Source organism: Micropterus salmoides, unplaced genomic scaffold (genome assembly GCF_014851395.1).
Source record: "Micropterus salmoides isolate LMB-PRFRI ecotype aquatic unplaced genomic scaffold, ASM1485139v1 Ms_hic_scaffold_3652, whole genome shotgun sequence".
Lineage (NCBI taxonomy): Eukaryota > Metazoa > Chordata > Actinopteri > Centrarchiformes > Centrarchidae > Micropterus > Micropterus salmoides.
In genome coordinates, this window is record NW_024042987.1 from 1 (window position 1) to 19,401 (window position 19,401).

The 19,401-nt window shown below is 42.4% G+C and overlaps 1 protein-coding gene across 4 annotated transcripts; it reads right to left on the reverse strand.

The window, feature by feature from the left end:
- Positions 1-295: 295 nt before the first annotated feature.
- On the reverse strand, positions 296-17,968 carry LOC119884757 (signal-induced proliferation-associated 1-like protein 2; the record flags this gene model as incomplete). 4 transcript variants are annotated; one of them, XM_038695080.1, is given in 5 exon segments in its annotated part: positions 296-484; positions 582-706; positions 1,187-2,838; positions 3,490-3,691; positions 17,607-17,968. In XM_038695080.1, coding segments are annotated over 3 exon segments (1,431 nt in total), but the record flags the coding sequence as incomplete, so codon positions are not given.
- Positions 17,969-19,401: the final 1,433 nt, after the last annotated feature.

The following is a 19,401-nucleotide window of genomic DNA, read 5'->3' on the forward strand; positions in this document are numbered from 1 at the left end:
AACATGGTGGCAGAAGTAGCTGAGGGAAGAATATACATAGATGTTATGGTGGGCTGCTGTATTGTATTGTATTGTATTACACTGACAGGTGTACCAAATAAAGTGGACACTGAGTGTTTATAGAACAGATATATTGGATAGTGCAGTATTCACAATGTCAGTTTGTTAACAAAAATGTCCTGACCTTTGAAAAACCTTTGCTGCTATTTGTCAATATCTGACGTCCTGCAAAGCTTTCTGTCTGACACATGCAGCAGTCTTCAGTGTCAGCAGAAGCAGACGTAGCCTTACTCACCCCCTGTTCATCCAGCTTCAGCAGGGTGTCCCGGACCTTGGGGGAGTTTGAGGCCAAGCGAAGGCAGTGCAGGTTCAGCTCGGGCATGATGAACTCCAGCAGCCTCTTGGGAGACAAGCCTCTAGGGGTCGTGTGACGGGCGGCAGAAGGCACTGACTCCTCAAAGATGGAACCTCGCAGTGTCTTCATCTGAGGAGACGATTCACATTTATCACATCCAATTGAATCACTTTTACCACACACTGAACCCGAGGAGAGCATTGGGGTAGAGAAAATGCAGATTTACCTCTGTGGTGCGAAAGATGATTCTGTAATTGTACTGAGCTCCGCTGGATCCTTCTTTCTCCTCTCGACGGAAGCTGATGGCCACTGGACCGAGGCGATCGTCCATGCCGAAGAAATTCTGGTGTTCTGTGATGACAATACAGTCAAATAAATACAAGTGGGAAGAACAATAATGGAAGTGCAGCACCGGGTCAAAAAACTGTGACTGTGTGTTGGGGTTAAAATATGACCCTCATAAGGGACTGTGTGAAAATGATTAGGGTAGGTTGAATCTTACATTTCATGCAAATACTAAATTAAGTAGTTGCTAAATAAATGGTTATTACAGCAACCAAGTAAGTGGACCGAAAACAAGCTGCTGACAGGTCTGTTAAAGAGCAACTTCATTAACTGTGGCACACAAAAAAGCTATTTTTGTCTGTTTCCTTCTACAATAAACTTTCACAAGGCTGAAATAAAATATAAATCCCGGTTGAAAGTTAAAAGAGCATTCCAAAAAAGTCAAACTATATTACAGTTTAGATTACAATCTATTTTCCTGAAAATATTCTTTCAATTGAAGAGGTATAAACAGAAACAATTAACAATGACTTGCACTACACATACCTTTCATGTAGAAATATTTGCGATAGTAATGGGCTCCCAGATCTGCATGCTCTATAAAGTAGTTGCTCTTGCCCTGCTGTTGGACATGACTCTCTCTGGGCTCCTCCAGGACCGACACTGCATCGTTTGGGGTTCGCAGGCTCGACCAGAGTCCCCGCCTCTCCTGGGATCTGCCCAGACCCACCTGCTCTTCTCCCCCCGTCTCATTGCGGAAGTGGGGGCAGCTGAGTAGGAGCTCATTGTCATTGCCATCGCCTTCGTCCAGCAGCAGCGACTGCTCGGGGTCATCTGCATTCCCCCCGTTGCCTCCCCCGCCCTGTGCAGGTGAGGACGGGGAGGCTTGAGACAGGGGGCGCAGCTGGGAGGCGGCTGAAGCCCCTGAGGTGATATTCTTTTTCCGTCCAATGCTGTCTCTGTTTGTGGCTGCCTCGGTGAGGTCAAACAGGATGCTCTGAACATCATAGTGGGCAAAGTTCCTCACCCAGGCTCCACCACCAATGTTGTCATACGGACCTGGTTGAGGGATCTGAGGGGGCACAGGTTTGGTCTTCTTACTTAGACCTTCAGGCTTCGGTGGCTTGGCAGGTTTTGGGGAGTCTCCTGTGGAAACAGACAGCCCCCGAAAAAATCCATCAGGCTCTGGAGGATTGCCCTGCAGTCCTAAAAGCAGGAAAGGGTCTTTGAAGCGGAGGGCGTTTGGACTCAGGGGCCCCTGGTCATCAGTGCTCAACTCCTGGGCTTGACTCTGTCTCTCCAGTGAAGATAAGCTGCCATATTCCCTGTGTAGCAGCACACCTGAGTCGCCCTGAGCCCCTGCACCCACCTTCTCACCAACCACTCGAGCTGCTTTGCCCACTGCCTTCGCAGATGAGTCCAAGTCACCTAAGGTTACATCGCTGTTACTTCTCTGCATGATGTGACCCCGGCCCACCGACCTCAGGTTCAGCCCCACACGGCTCGGAGTGAGGCTGTCTCCATCAGCAGCTCCATCCCCCTCCCTCCTGGGCGGCCACTCCACTACACCTGCTTCCCGTTTTGGGTCAAAGTTGACGGTGGCAATAGGCGGCCGCATGTTCTGACGGCGAAACTTGCGGATGAAGAGGTCATCTGACTGCATGGTGCCTGAGAAACCGGGTCCAATAATCTCTTCTCCACTCTGATCCAGAGCTTCCTGCTCTCCCAGTTAAATTTCCGTCCTGGTCTCTATGGTGCTGGTGTGAAACAGGAACACTGTGCACGAAGATGAAAACCCACTCTGAGTGAAAGCAACAAATATAGTCCTCATTCACACCACTTAAGATGGTTGAACTTCGTCAGCCCTTGAGCTCTCATTGATGCCTCTGTGAGGTGCCACACTTTGTTACCTCAAGTCAACGAGTTCTTAAAGAGCGTAAATGAGGAAGATTGAGGAGAATATTCAGCTGTGTCTCATTGCAGGGGTCCGTGCGGGTGTGCAGATGTGTGTTTTGTGGTACTCCAGTTGCGGGGTGCTCCTTCATGCGGAGTAGGGATGAAAGGATCATCACTGGAGTCCGACTCTCTGTCCTCTGTGTAAGAGAGGCTCTGTCTCTATCAACCCTTGTAACATGGCATCCATTCGTCTGCACTCTTTAGTGCCTGCTGCGTCTCTTTTGGTCTGGTACTCTGGCCACCTGTAGAAAAAGGAAGTCTTTTTCAACATCATCTTTCCCATCATCCACCCACACTGCTATTATCTTAACCGACAGCTTTATATTCACCCCATAAGTGCTTGTCAAGGAGTACACAGAAACACGTTGTGGAGAGGAATGGCTCTGATAAACAAGTATTGAATTCCAACAATAAACAACAAGCAGGTCTGATGTGTGTTTTATTGTTGAGAAATGTCTTGTACCTCTGTTTTATTTCATTATTATTCTTTCCTTTATACACTTTCCGGTCTAAAGTTTCCATAAATAGTTCCATAGCAGTATAAAAAATAAACCACATCCACCCTGCACACACTCACAATAGGCAGTATTAACACAGGGGAAAGGGCCTTCCTGGCTTACTGATAGTGCGCCAACATACAAGAGAATTAAGTGTGAATTGTCTCTTACCCTCACATACGTTCACACATAAACAGATACCGTTATGTTAGTTCACTCCTGCGCCAGTATTTAGAAGAATATGTAAACAATAACAACAGAAACATTGTTAATAAATATAGGATTTTGGAACAGACGTTAAGACTGTCAAAAGCAACATCTTTGTGCTAGAGTACGGGGCAGTCTGCTTCCCTTTTTTAACACAATTCACCGCTTTACGTTTTGACTGCAACTTACCAACAATGTGGATTCTGTTTCAGGTAGAGATCAGGCAGTTTCTGTCATTGCTCGTCGCTGATGTCTTTGACCAAACTGACGTCAATCAACTAAAGCTGAAACCTTTTGTCACTCTCAGTAAGACAGTCTTCCTGTCTGTCTTTTTCACATACATCTCCTCTCTCGTGCTTGCAGCCTAAAGAGCAGGTGCAGTGGTGCAGAGCTGCTGCCAGAAAAGCAACACAAACACACACACACACACAATGAAAAAATAGTAAAGTGAGGAAGTCACAAGAAATCTTTGTTTCCCGTCCTTGCCTTGCCTGCTCTCAAACTCTCTCCATTTCCTCACAGTAATTTAGCAGTAAAAAGCCTTTAAAAAGCTGTTGAGTTACTGTTGTCACGACCAGAGGTTATCAGTAGTTTCAATAGTGTGTCAAGATATGCTAATGTGTGTCGAGGTGTTTACATGCCCTAATATCATCTAGAAGACATTCGGTGACACTGGAGGTGCTCACTGTTAGCAGGAAGTGTCGCTGATATTGGATTTAGCCAGTTTCTCTCAAAGGGAGTGGATAAGTGGATTATGTCTGTCCTTAAAAAAGAGGGAAAAAGGCTTGGATTAGGCTTTGCAACATGCCATTGTTTCATGTTGTCTGATGCAGCATTTGATGACTTTCAGCACTGTCTTCAGAGCATGTTTTCTCATTATATCAATAATAATGGTATTGAACATATGGTAGAGAACAACAGCCATGTTTTTGTTTTGGAGCACTAAAATGTATGAATTTTTGTTATATATATTATCTATTATACTGAACAAAATTATAAACAACAACACTTTTGTTTTGGCCCCCATTCATCATGAGCTGAACTCAAAGATCTAAGACTTTCTCTATGTACACAAAAGGCCTATTTCTCTCAAATATTGTTCACAAATCTGTCAAAATCTGTGTTAGTGAGCACTTCTCCTTTGCCATCCACCCTCCCGGATCCCCCCAATACAGTGAAACTGCACATTTTCGAGTGTCCTTTTATTGTGGCCAGTCTAAGGCACACCTGTGCAATACCCATGCTGTCTGATCAGCATCTTGATATGCCACACCTGTGAGGTAGGTGGATTATCTCGACAAAGGAGAAGTGCTTACTAACACAATTTTTGACAGATTTGTGAACAATATTCGAGAGAATTAGGCCTTTTGTGTACATAGAGAAAGTCTTAGATCTTTGTGTTCATCTCTTGATCAATGAGGACAAAAACAAGTGTTGCGTTTATAATTTTGGTCAGTGTATATTTGACAACTACTTTGAGCTGTGTGACACATTAATATTTCAAAGTCTCTATAGAAAGGTAAACATGAAACATTTCACGAAAACAAGCACATATTGAAAGAAACAAAATTTACACTTATCTAAATGCTAATACAAGCAGGGGCTGGAATGTGTAGTTCAATTACTGGAAATGGGCAGGATGCATGTTTATGTATGCAGGGCCATAGTCAGGAGTTCAGAAATACTTAAGTCAAAAGTCTACATTCCCCAAGTGCAACCCTACCTAATTATATTACATATTAATTTAACTGTTAAATTATATCTTCTGTAATTGTGAAGCCCTAAAGCATTCTCTGCAATGCCAGGAATGAAACTCTGGTGGTTAGAAAGACTATAACCAGTTATGTATTGGCCTATTATGGTCAAATGTAAGAATACTGACTCAGAATTAGCCTAAAAATAATCCCCATGTGTAATTTCTGTGCAATGGAAATGTCTCCTCTGGCCATTTCATTCCACAAATGTTCAGAAACAATACAGAGGACGTGACCCCGTTGTGCTCAGTGGTGGCTCTGGCCCTGGGATAATGCAGAAAGAATGAGTGCCAAATGTTTATATGGATGGTTAGTTTTACAAATAAGCTGTGGTCATATATGATTGAACAATATGTGTAACATTATACTATAAAATTACTTGATGATGTAATATCCTTCAAATGATCCAAAGATGCTGCAAAAGTGGAGTTTTAACACCTCTAATTCCAGTCTTCTCTCCATCTGAAAATTTAAGACATTTCCGGCCATGTGTGGTTCCCCATCTGACACTCGAGCACTGGTTCACATAGAGCAGCCTCTGTGCACCGTCTATACGGTGCCAAGGGCTGCTTACATTAAAACCCTGCTCATGTTTCTTTCTGGGAAGCTTCAAATGTTCACAAACATAATTACCCATGTGAGCACAAATTATGTTTGTCTATCTGCAGTCATTAGGTGCAGCATCATCTGCATGTTTCACAATATCTTGAAAAAGTGCAGGCAATCAATTTCCTTTGCTGTCTCAAAGTGGGCGTGAAGATTATTGGCAGCAGATTCTTTTTCGAAAATCACAGATTGCCTTCATGTTGTTCCAACATCAAACTGAACTTCCAGGATCTGCCAGGAACACTCCTGCTCTCCACCAACACAGACCATGGGTTGAACTTGGACACTTATCACTCACCACCTTTGTACAAGTCACATATTCCTGAGCTGCTTAAGACCCCCAACCCATAAATCAGTCCTTGTTTCCATAGAAACCGGTCTGGTACCACCCCCTTTCGCTGTGGTATCCAATTACAAGTGCTTAACATCAACGCTGTTTACTCTGAAGATGAAATGGCTGCTCTTTTGTCAAACAAGACTGATATTTGTGTCAGTGGCCTTGGTCATATTCCTCAGAAAAATACAACAAAAAGGAAACAAGGACTAATGAGGTGGAAAAAGCCTGTCGTGATGTAACCGCTTGCTTTTATAACACATGCTGTTGACTAAATAATCTTTTGTCTTCAAATTTCCGTAGCTGGTAGTGTATAGATGTTGTATCCATAGATCTATAGGTTATGGGTTTGGTGTATGCACAGAAATAAAAAACTGTACAGAAAGAAAATGTATTTTCTACAATCAAAGCTGGATGCTTCGCCTAAAAAAATGTTGAAAATACAGGTACAATGGTATAAAATGAGAAAATGTGGCACTCCATCAGGAAACACATTAGCATGTTTTCTTTAGCTATGCTAGCAGCATGGCTCTAGAGATGGCAATGCCAGTCTAATTAGTTTATATCAGCATGCTAGAAAGCTAAATTAAATGTGGCGAACATTTTACCTGTTTCACACCAGCATTTTAGCATTGTCAGTGTGAACAGGTTAGCATGCTGATAGTTTAGCTAAAAGCACAACTGTGCCTCAAAGAGCAGCTAGCATGGCTGTAGACTCTTATTCATGTTAGTGTATTAAACATGAACACATGTAGTTCCTGTGGCTCCTCATAAAGCTACCTGCAACAAAAAGTGGCATTATGCACTTACTGTTACCAAAAGAAAACTGAGGCCAAATGTTCACAGTTGTTGCTGTTTTTTAGGTTCTTAATTGGTTAGGACTGAATTGCAACCAGTACTGAAGAGGAACCTTGCAGAACTTGGATCACCAAGTTATTTGCATGATTCATATCTACTATGGTGTTTCAGCATCTATCTAGTACAGTGCTGTGTTATTTTTCATCTGTGTTTACCACAGTGTGAAGGCAATAAACACATTCTTTGAATCAGAATCAAGTACAGGAACAGAAAAATACTTGGTGGAAGAAGCGAAACATTTTCAAAAGCAATACAGTTTCTTACCATTACTGATGTGTGACGTCTGATCAAATCTTCACCAGTCCAGATTAGTGTTTAAACATTACCACCAGATCGACAGTGACATCCCTTTGAAGAGAAACTGTCCTCTGTCAGTGTTGTAACTATAGAGAAGTGTGTGATACCTTGCGTAGAAGTACAAAGTAAAGAGGAACTGAAGTGTCCCTTTTGTCCCTGCCCCCTCAAGTTTCTGCTCAATACAGTATATATAGGAACCCATTGTTGGTATTTTCAGTATATTTTCTGATGCGTGCATTAGCCTGACAATTTAAATGTCAGTGTACATCCTCCCCAAAAAAGCTGTGAAGCTTTATCATTTTAACAACTACCTCTTCATCCAAATAATTTACTACCCTCAGCTCTCAATACAGCTGATTGTAAACTTGCATGGCTTTTGGTCTTGTTCCAGAACAGGGAACAATATCATAAATTCTAACTTTGCGTAACGAGCAGGTTCAGTCTTCAGCAAATACTCCTCACGGTTATAACTGCATGCACTCACCCACATCCACAATGCAAACACATTTCTCCATGTCAGTCAGTGCAGTTGAAAACCATGCGTGACCCCTGATGATCCCTGAGCCACAACTCTACTGGCACATCAACAGAAACTTGACCCTTCACTGGGCCGGTTAGGAGGAACCACTTAAACACTTTGTATTAAATGGCTTTGAGGAGGAAATGCACAGAATTTAATTTGCTGACCTTTTGGCATGACTTAAATCTTCACGATGCGGATGTTTTGCCAGATACACTTCCCTGATATTTCCAGTTGTCATATATGTCTCAATGTTTAAAAGTAAAAACCTCACCTAGTCATTCTCCTGCCTTTCATCCACACTGATTGAAGCTAATTAACCCACGATCCAATCATGGATCATAACGTATATACGTAATACGTATGTATTCGTACGGTCAGACTATTTCATATAAACAGGTGTTTTCGACAGGAGTCTTCTCTGCAGTGTTATTCAAGCATTGCATAAATAAATAGAATAAAAAAGCGCCTTCGTGTCTCTCTTCTGCCACAGGACCAGTCCAGGAGGGATGACCCAGACATGCATGCTCTCCAGGATAAAAAAAAAAAAAAAAGAGCACAGGAAGGATGCTGCCCTCCAAAGATCCCCTCGTGGTACCAGAGCCGGTCTCCCTCCCTGAGAAACTCAATAATGCATGTAGACAGCAGTGTTTAATCCTGCGTCTCAGAGCTTAAAACTCTGTTAGCAGCCAGTGGACAGTAATGATCTCCGTATTGTGCTCACATGCTCTAGATAAACTAGGCTTTATTTTAGTGCTGAAAAATCAATTTCTTTGTGTGCTGAGCTCCTGTGTCCACCAGAAGTCAGTGTCAAGTCTAAACCCACGGAGTAGAAAGGAAAATGTCAAATTACACTGTGGTGCAGTGTCATTTTATCTGCTTTTAAGGATTACACGTCTTCGTGTACTGTTGCTTGGACAACATCCCTTTGCTCTTTTGCACCAGATTCTCTCTGAAGGGCCATTAATGGCCAGGGTAGATGTTTGGTTTGACTGACCAAGGTAAATGAGGTTGACTTCCATGTGAAGCCAGGACAAGGTTAATGGGCCTCTGGTGGACGCTGTCAGGACACAAGCTGAAGTAAGAGTAGAGTTGTATTAAACATACACTGTTTTGGGGAAGTCATGGTCGCTTGACTTATTGTGTACTTGCTCATGCAAGTCTGCGTCCTGTGAAACAGGAAGAGATGACTGACTTTTGAACCCTGGGAGGATGGGTGTCGTCATCGTTTCTACTCAACGCTTCCACACCTATGGCAGACTGGCTGCCACACTGCAGCATGAATGAGCAGCTTTTTGCTTTCCAGTGTTTGCTCACTTTAACCCAGCTCATGTGCTTTTTTATCATAATTAACACTGATGTTGCAGTCATTTGAAGTTATTTAATGGTAAAAGAAAGATCCTGATATAGACGATTGAGATTTGATCTGTTTTCCCTTCAGGTGACGCTGCAGAAATCGGCTTAACGGATTAGCAGCAATTAGATGCCATCAGTGACAAAAGTTGTGCGCTTACTGCAGCCCTATCAACTCTATCACATCACGCTGCAGCAACTGTTTAGACTTGCAACTCAATGGCAACTGAAGTTGTGAAATACACCGTAGGCCTCCATATATTAGGCATGCAGTCTTTCAAAGCAGCGGCTTGTTTTGAAATGATGGAGAAACCTGCACTAACACCGGCAACATGCATGTTACTGCACTTCAGTGAATGTTCGACCAGGCGAGTAAACGTCCAGCTTCACAGACTCGCAGTTAGCTGCTGTAGTGTCCTAATAGTTAAAACCTGCCTTGCTGATTCTAAACCACAAGGTCTAAATCTACTCCTAATAGTGATTGATTTTGGGAAATTTAAAGCCTGGCTCAGTCTCACTCTCATTATTGATCCCATGCAACCCTGTTACTTTTGAGATCGGGTTGCATCCCTGCTTTGCTGCAGAATGCATGACACTGAACAATGCAGTGCTTTTAAGAAAGTAAATGTGTATTAATGTGGCTGGACCTGATTCAGAAAATGAGTTCATTCTAATGCCCAACACTTGCTCTAGGCATCCTCAATCTTCCCCAATGACCCCCCCCCCCCCTCCCCACACTGCGGACAGTGAACTGGGCCAAGTCCAGAGGCTGCTAAGTGGATAGTACTGCAGCACTCTGTTTTTTATCTGTCTTTTTCATTCAAACAGTTTGCAAACGTCAGTCTGAGCTATTGGTCCCCAAAGACACATAAGCCTGTAACCCTGACACCTGGTGTTCAATGGGCCGATTTCAAAAAGAGGATAACTGTCAGGGTATCAGGACAAAGGAAAGGTTTTTGAATTTCTGAAAATTTCAGCTATTATTGTGTGGCACTCCTGCCAACAAGTGTGACTATAATCCAGAGTTTGATCTTGCATGATAATCATTCATTTCCCTGCTGTGCAAACAATTCTCCACACACAAATATTACACAAATATCTTCAATACTAGAGTGCATTTCACTGTTGCTTTTTGAATTATTGCTCCAAAGATGTTTTTACCACACTACAGACAGACAGACGTGTAGCATAATTTAAAGAAGTGTTTATTTCCATCACATATGACAACTGAAGCATCACAGTGTAGAAAATGTAAAGCAATCCTTACACCTGTCCTCTCTTATTTTTCATGTGTCAGTCTTGTTCCAGCATATGGATGCTAACTGGATCTGTAAGGGTTAGTGTAACAATATGTTAACCCCATCTAAACATGTTTGTATGATGTCTGAAAAAGAGTCATTGATATCTATTTTTCCTATTTCCAAGAAGCTTCAAAAAGTCTGGAAAGGAAAGTATTTCAACTAATGGAAATGTTACATGCCTGATCCCTCAAAAGGACAAATCAGCAAAAAGAGTCAGTAAAATGCTGTCTTTGCCTACATCAGCTCTGCTGTATAGCACTGTTGTTATGGTTGTATGTGGAGGTCAAGCCTTCCTCTGGGCTATACAGTAGGATCTCCATACAATCAAATACCTTTCATTTCAAGGAGAGCTGCCCTCTTTTAAATGTGTCCTTCAAAAATTGAAAATAAGTCTTCTGCCTCATAAATTATTAATGAGTCTGGGCAAAAGGGGGCCGAGGGTTACCAAGATGTTAATTATTCATTGGTTGGTTGCTCCCTTGTCCACTCTCGAACCATCGGGGATGCACACACAGACACACACAAACCAGAGATTTTTTATGATTTAAATCTTAGTCTGTGTCGGACTTATTTGTGCACATGTGCCTCATGTTTTACAGTAAAGCAATATGGTTGAGGTCATATGACTTCAGCATTGCCTGCTTCATTTTCAGTTCTTTTTTTGGCTGTTTCAGTAAGAAGACGAGGTTTGACTAAGAAATCTGTTTGCTGAAATATAGAAGATTCCGACACTGTCACTGGCAGTCAGAGCAGCAGATCTAAATGTTTTACAAATCAGTTCATGTAGACATTGTTTTTGTAGTTTCTTTATACTCAAACAGATGCATGATCAGTGAACCTCCCCCTGCAGTAAATGCAAAGAGGAAGTATACTCAGAAGTGCTCCATCTATAGTATTGTCCATATTAAAACCTAACTTCCTCTTGTAATAAATAGAACAACCTTCAACTGAATCACTATCAAACACAAATTTAAGCGCTATTGTTCCTACCGTAACCTACGTGCTGTTCTACCACAGTAAAACAAAGTACTACTATTGTTTGACAGGTTATTTGCCATGACATCAACACTGTGTGCTGGCAGAGCACTGCCACTTCCTGTGTATCTGAAAATACACCTTGCGGCAGGCCATGTGTGCAATGGAGGGACAGGCAGAGAGATTTAAGGCTTGAATGTGAGGTGGTTTGACTGCATGTGTGTCTTTGTGTGCCGTTGCTGACTATATAAAGGCCTTATAGATGTGGCGCACAGTCCACACAGTGACAGGAAGAGCAGCTGTCCCTCTGCGACTGCCCTGTGTGTGTGTGTGTGGGCATGTCAGAGAGAAAGGAACTGACCCTCAGCTTTATACTGTATCTATTTTGTAGAGCTAAGGCTCTCTGGTACTCCTCCGTCATCAGTGAAACCAAAAGCTGAGGCAGAGATCCTCTCAACTGTTACCTTTCTTGTCTACTTTCAGAGGAAGAGATGCTGATCTCCTCTGCTTCCTCACTTTCCCTGTTGTCTGTTGAAATGCAGTCAAGTGCGCTAACATTACCCACAATTATTTCTCAACTGAAATATTTTGTTTATGGGAGCAACTCTCTGAAAGCTGTCTTCGGTTTAATAGTGTTGCTTACGACGTGAGGGTACTGCAGTGGGGAAAGGCCACTTCTAAATGGTTGCCATCAAACACACAAGCTACACTGGTTCAGTCTGTATCCATTATGATCTTAGAGACAAAAATCCCCGTCATTATTTGGAGAAATATGTGGTGCCTTTTGTTTTGGTCTGCCTATATATTTTTCCTTTTCTGTTTCATGGTAAAATATGCACACATTAAAAGAATGCTACTATCATGAATATCATCACATGTAAGCAAGTGTAAATCAATGTTGTGCACTTGTGCAATAAAGCTTATTTTAAAAAGTTGAATAGGAGAGGGGCAGGATTATTTGATCCACTGCAACTAGTACCTCTAAATCGCTTGCATCTGCATGTAAACCTGCATGCATACCTTGAAGCTAGTGTGGCTAGTTACAAATAATAACACATCCAAAAATCACAATTATACCCCTACTTTGTGGGCCTCACTGCACATCTGCACATTATTGGCAAGCCTCTCTCTTGCCTGGTGGGCTTGTGTCATTCACACCAGCGGCTCTGCAACTTCTGACCTACATACAGATGAGCAGCTCATGCTCCAACATGCTATGATGATGCACTTTGCCGGTTGTTTTACTGTATTTTCTGTGAAGCTATACGCGTAGGCTATGGCCCTAAGAAAGAAGAGGTTCTCTACGTCTGTGGCTTCACACTTGTGAATGAAAACACATTGTGCGTCACCAGGAGACTGCTAAGCATTATGTGAATTACTAGTGTTCGCTAATTCTTGCATAGAATTATTCACTGAGCCTGAACCTGTTCAGTTATTAAGTTTTTATTTCTGGTGCTACTTTTTCTTTGCTGAGGTATAACATTGACATATAACCGTTGTGATTGTGAGGCACATATTTGTGTCACATTAACTAAAATTAAGAAACAAATAGGAGAAGTGTCACAGAACTTAATTTTAAAGCAAACATGAGACACCCCTCTCCTCTCCTCACCCCTCCAGCCATCTTTCCTTACTATACCACTAAGGTCACATCTCTCAGTCAGTTTTTGGTGTGTGGTCACTGGCACTGTTAGGGTAGACAGACAGCACACCACGGAAAGGGATGTGCTCAAACTGCTCTCACTTCTTTATTAGTGTTGCCTTTAACATGTAAATGGAACAGTTGGGCTTGCAACTTCCTCCTCATAGCTGTGACAGAACAAAGAGGCCCTTCGGAAATAAATACGTTGATAATCTCTAATATTTCATGCATTGGCCCAAGAATAGAATAGTCTTTCATGAGAGTATTTTTACACTCATCTCAGTGTGGGATGTTTTCTGCCTTTTTGATCTCTATCTGCCAAGTACAACGATGAAATGACGTGGTGCGAGCCTGAATGGTCGGTCCCGGTCTGCTTTCAGTGGCTCTGAATATCCTTGAGTGCACTTCTCCTGTAATAGCAACATGAACAATGAGAAGGAGCCACTGCACTGCATAATGGTTTAATGTATATATGGTGAAACTGAAAGGGACAATAAGCTCCAAAGTACTTTTACGATTTTTACAACATAGACACGCTGTTGAGGAATTTTTACACGTCTCAATATAACAGAAAGAAACGGAGGTATTCACAACAGATGCTTATGTTATGTCTCATGCAGGCAGCAGCATCCACACATTTTAGCACTATTGTATCAGTGTTTGGTTGTTAGAAATTACTGGCTCAATATCTTATTCTCCCTCTTTCTCTCTCCATAGAAAGTACAATAATTATCAAAATGTTAACAACATAACTTATTAAAATAGGTCTAAAACATCATTCATCAATAATGATTATGTTCTTTGTACGTCAAGCACCTATTTCTTTGTTCATCCCTGACTTCTCGCACAGCCAACGGATTTTGTGAGGGGTTTCGAAAGGGCTATTAAAGGCTATTATTCTGTAGCCTACTTTGTGTCATTTTCAACATCTCACAGAATTGTTTTGTGTAGACAGTGGGTGTAAAATCATTCAGGGACATTTTTTCTTTAATTGATATATTTTAAAAAACCGACTCTGTAGCTATTTAGAAATGACTCACCAAATGATACAGATCTCACTGAATATTTGTTAAACTAATATTACTATTCTCTTGAAAATGTTCTGCTCTTTCCTGATTGTGCTACTGGATGGCTAAAAAGGTCAACAGCCTCGGACAAAACTAATGAGGCCTGATCTTCCATTAAGACCAGCAGCCAACGGGGGACAGGTGACAACAGAGAGCACAAGCCGAGAGGATCCTCCCGGTGGCTTACATTGCCAGCATTCTGCCATCCGACGAGTATAATGCTCCGCCTGTCCAACTGCCTTCCTAGCTGAGCCCCCACAGGGAGCCTGCCAGGGTGTAGCCATGCAAAATGGTTCCAAATGAGAAGAATGATACGAAGCTGACTCAGACCAGAACAAAATCTGCCTGGTAACCTTGCAACATGTTCATCTTAGTCTCAATGGCTGAGTGCCAAATGGATGAAAATCACTTTGCTCACATATGTGCTTGATTTTGGATTACCTGTACAACAAATATACATACATGGAAAACTGGAAGTACCTTCAGGAAGAGCTTTTTTGGAGCCTGCATTTTCCTAGTATTGTCAAGTGAATTGTTGACTGTTGTCAGCTATTTGCTGAAGCTGATGCTCAGTGGACACAGAGTCATTTTAGCAGTCACTGTATCATTCTGTACAGATTCAGGACAAACAATGCGAGCTAAAGTTTAAATCCTGGCAGAAAAACAGCACCAGGAGACATTGGCTTGAATCTAACAGCCCTGACAGTGACTCAGTCTTAACAAACTGTCATCATCATTATTCAGTGTAAAGCACATAAAGGTTATTCCCTTCTCCACCTGCATTTAAAAGGACAACATGGCTTGCTTCTAAAATTCTTTGTATCTCTTAATAGTTACAATGATGATGGTTTCTGTCAGAGGTTATGGTTGGCATAAACAGAGACCGAGGGAGCATTTAGGGATTATTTTAATGGCATTACCTCTCTGCTAGAAAATAATAACCAAACCTGAATCCACAACATGACAGTCAAGCTCTCTTGGCTCGTTTGGTGCACGAAATAAAAGTAGGCCGATCGTTTTCAAGAGTCTCCTCTGACTCTCCTCCCCTCCTACTCACCCTGGAATAGCACAAGTCCCACAGAAGAACCCTCTCACAGGAAAAGACACCCCTAAGTTGCAAACTACAAAAAAAACACAACAGAACCCTTTTGCATTTATGCTATTGTTTGATTGTGGCTATTCTAGGTTAGATCTACAAGCTTGGACAACAACAAAAAAACTCTAGTTTCAATTTACAGAAGTCTTTTTGGATTTGTTCCGAGTTTCACATATTGAACGTGTCAAATAACTGTCTCACCTACAGTGCGACTGCTGCCGGACTGAAGAACAACAGACTGAGTCCAAATACATTCATGAGAACTGATCGCCATGTGTCAAGTGCGTCAAATGTGTCCAGACCAGATCAGAATGTGCTCCTATCTTGGATATCACAGATTGCAACTATTTTGATAACTGACAAATTGTTTAAGTCATTTATCAACTTCTAAACTTCTTAATAGTTTTCTTTGTTTTCTGTGATAGTAGGTGAGAAACCTTTAGGTTTTAGACTGCTGATCGGGAAAAAACAAGTAATTTGAATATGCCAGGTTTACGTTCTGTGAAATGAGGATTTCAGCAGCCCAACAATGAATCCATAATAAAAATTCTAAAATTAAATCATTAGTTGCAGCCATAGTGCAAACGTGTCTTACCTCTCCTCACTAATCACATACAAAGCTGTGATTCCTTAATAATCGCAGGCAGACATGTAATTGTCATACATGTAATTGAGGTGATTTGGTTATGGACAATAATGAAAACCAACTGGCGCTAATTGCTAAACTACTTTACCAACAGAGTGAATTTCCATCAGTTTGACTTAGAAAACGTGTCTTCGGGAGAGAGAGGAGATAAATCTACCACCACATTTTTCATGGTAAAGAAAGCAAATTATGGACTACTTCGAGCACAATGGCTTCAGGTATTTTGATATTTGCAGGCTTTTAAATAAAATATGGGTCTGTGCACCTGCTCTATCAAATGATACAGAAGTGCTCTGGTTTAATGTGCTGCTGGTGTTTGTGTTTGCTAAATATACTGTTTGACTATTTTGATATATACACTGTACATGCAGTGCAGAATAGGATGCCAGAGGAACAAAAGTGCACAGCAGCTGAGTTGGTTGAATAGGCTGCATACTGTTAGCACCGCTATGTCAGTGCACTTAATGCAGACATACTTATCATTTCGCATGAAGAATAACTGTAGGTAAACAAGGTGGTAGGTAAACACACACACACACACACACACACACACACACACCCCTAACAATCCTGCATTCAAAGTTGACCCTTATGAAAAACATCCCACCCTCCTGCCAGTCTGGCCAGGGGCACAAACACAATGCCATCAAGTCACATTCAGTCATCACACATCCTTCCGTCATGTCAGGCTGAACTGCATTTTATTTTTTTTAAATGCTAATGTCAACCACAGTGAATACCACATTGCATGAGGAGCCATGCGGCTCAATGTAAATTAAATGGCTCGTCCTTTGAGTGCACTGGCTTATGTAAGCTGCTGCTGCCTGTCTCTCCAACCCCCCCCACCCCCAGCACGCCATCCATGCCTTTCTTTCCCTTCAGCTGCCTTATCCCCCTGAAACCCTAATGTCTCGTAAACACACAGCCCCATCCTAAATTAGAGAGTGCAGAGGGTGGTGAGGAGGGTGGTGGTGGTGGTGGTGGAGAGGTGGGGGCTGCCTCCCGCATCCCTCATTTTCTCTGCCACCTTGAAAACAACACCCCAATTCCGGTTGTGGTTCTCCATTCCATCATTGTTTGTGCACACCACATGCAGTAGTGTTACAATGCTCCTTATCCACAAAGATCCCCTGCACAGAGACTGATGCCTTTTTTTCCCTCTGAAAATATGTATCTAGAAAAGACATCCTGCTCCTCTTTTTGTTCCTGCATCTTCTTTCTCTCGGTCTCTTTCATTCTCTCAATGTCCCTCCATCCATACCTCCCTCCCTCCCCTTCCTCTCCTCCCTCCACCCTCCACCTTGTCCTCATCTCTGAGTCCTGCAGCCACAAGCGCTCCACAGCAAGGTTTCGCTGTGGCTTCTTGACAATTTCATACTGCTGTTTTTAAGATAACAGTGCCTCATTGGAGCGTGCACAATGGATAGAGACAGGAAAGAATGATGATGGGGGGGGGGGGGTTAGTGTCCGTAGAGGAGGAGGAGGGGAGGAGGAGGAGGGGAGAAGGCCGGGGATGAAATGCGACAAAGGTTGGGAGCTGGATTCAAACCTACAATGTCGAGTGTAAATGGTACTAAAAGGGCACCTTAGCTGACAACCACACAATGGGTAGAGAGGCAGAGGGAGGGCAAGCTGGGAGGTGATATGATTATGCCAAGACATTATTTCATATCCTCCATGCTCTCATACATTGTCTCTGGTTGGATTGTGTGAGTATAAGAGCATGCCTATACAGAGGTAGGTGGCATACACGGTGTGCAGATCCATCCATCTGAATTCATTATCATCAGAAAGAGGACACAGGGAGGCTGGAATGTGAATCCTCCGCGATCTCAACACAGAAAGAAAAAGGCTTACCTCCACATTTCAGCTCTGCTCGACCCTGCCTTGTTTCATCCTGTTCCTCTCTGTCGACTCCCTCCCCTTCTCTCCCCATGACAGCATTTTTCTGCTATCTATCTCCACGGTGAGGCTCTTTCTCCTCCTCCCTCAGTTCCTCCTGTCTGCCGTTCTCTTCCTCTCTCCAAAAATAAAAATAAAGCAACCGAAGACGCGCACACTTCCCGATCTCTGTGTCTACAGGCTACTCTATTCTGTTGTTAAAGTCAAGAGGCAGGTTGATTTGTGCCGTCCTCCTCCCTCTTTCTCTCTCTCGTGCTGATTCTATTCCATTCACATCACACTAAAGCCAACCCCCTCTTTCTCCTCCTCTCTCTCTCTCTCTCTCTCTCTCTTTCTCACACACGCGCAGCTTTTTGTGGCCTCTCTCTCCTCCTCCCCCCCTCCTCATCTCCTTGTCAAAGAGGGGTTGAGGCAGCGATGGACAGCAGCGGCCAAGAGCAAAGCTCTCTGTGTCTTAAAAAGAAATTCAAAATGCTTGAGTGGCAAGACTGTATTTATAAAAAATGTGTTCAATCAAGGGCGCAGGATGTGGAAGATTAGAAGCTGATGCAATGTTGTGTCAAGATAGTCACCTCCCATAATTTCTGATTCTTTCTTTTACTAATATATTGAAGGAAAGAAGCTACTGGCAGCATCAAACACCTTCATTTAAAGTCTCATACTTCTGTGCCAAAACTAACATTTCTGCACAAGAGAGATAAAGGCTCAGGGGCAAAGGTGAAAATGGCAGTGTGTGTGTGTGTGTGTGTGTGTTTGTGACAGTCTGTTTATTTGTAGAGCCCTCTGTGTACTCCCCAAACGTGGCCATTGTGGGTCGAGACTATAACAAACAATCAACCTGCTCATTAAAAATGAGAGAGCAGGAGTGTAAGAACATAGCACAACCTTTCCTTCCCCATCAGTCACAGGAGCCATCTTAAGAGAAAACCCACGTACCTGTGAATTTGGATAAACCGTTTAACGATGTCCAGGAGAGGAAAGGAAAACATGCTGCTTAACCTAAACAGCAGCAGAGCCAAGTGTCCGGCACCATCCCCCTAATTACGTATGGAGCCTCGTCCTGGCCGTACCATATGGCTGTGTGTGCTACCAGGTCAGTGGCTCTGGTCTGGGGTTGGGGGCGGGGGAGGAGAAGCAGCCTGCGGTGTCAGTGGTGTGTGTCTTGAAGAGATAACAAAAAAATATAAAAACAGAGGCACTAGTTGATAGCTTGTTAAACAGTTTTGTTAAAAACAAGCATACCTCAGTGTGTGTTTGTCAGTGCTCAGGAGAGGTTTTGCAAGTTTGTTTCTTCCTCCAGTGTTAATAAAAAATAAATAAATAAAAATTAAGACAATACAGATGTCTAACTAACTAATTACCTCACATACAGGTGATTTAGAAAGTTCAAATATTCAAATCATGCGAAATATCACCGAACATTTCCATGTAATAATGTGACGTTCATGGATATCTTACCCACATGAAGTATTACTGGTCTAAAATCCAAGATTTAATCCCATGTTGATACCATTATATAATATATATATATTATATATATAGTCTGCACTTGACTTACTGGTATTTATGGTGTATATATTTCAGTGCTGAAACATGATTTGTGATGCTCTGAGCCTCTCAAACTGTTCAGAGGTCATTTTGTAAGTGAAATAGCACCAAAACAATCAGTGCTACAGTGACACCATGTGGAAATGTTCCACCAAGACTCCTGCAATGCTTGCAGCTCTGCAGATGAACACATTTGTCTTTA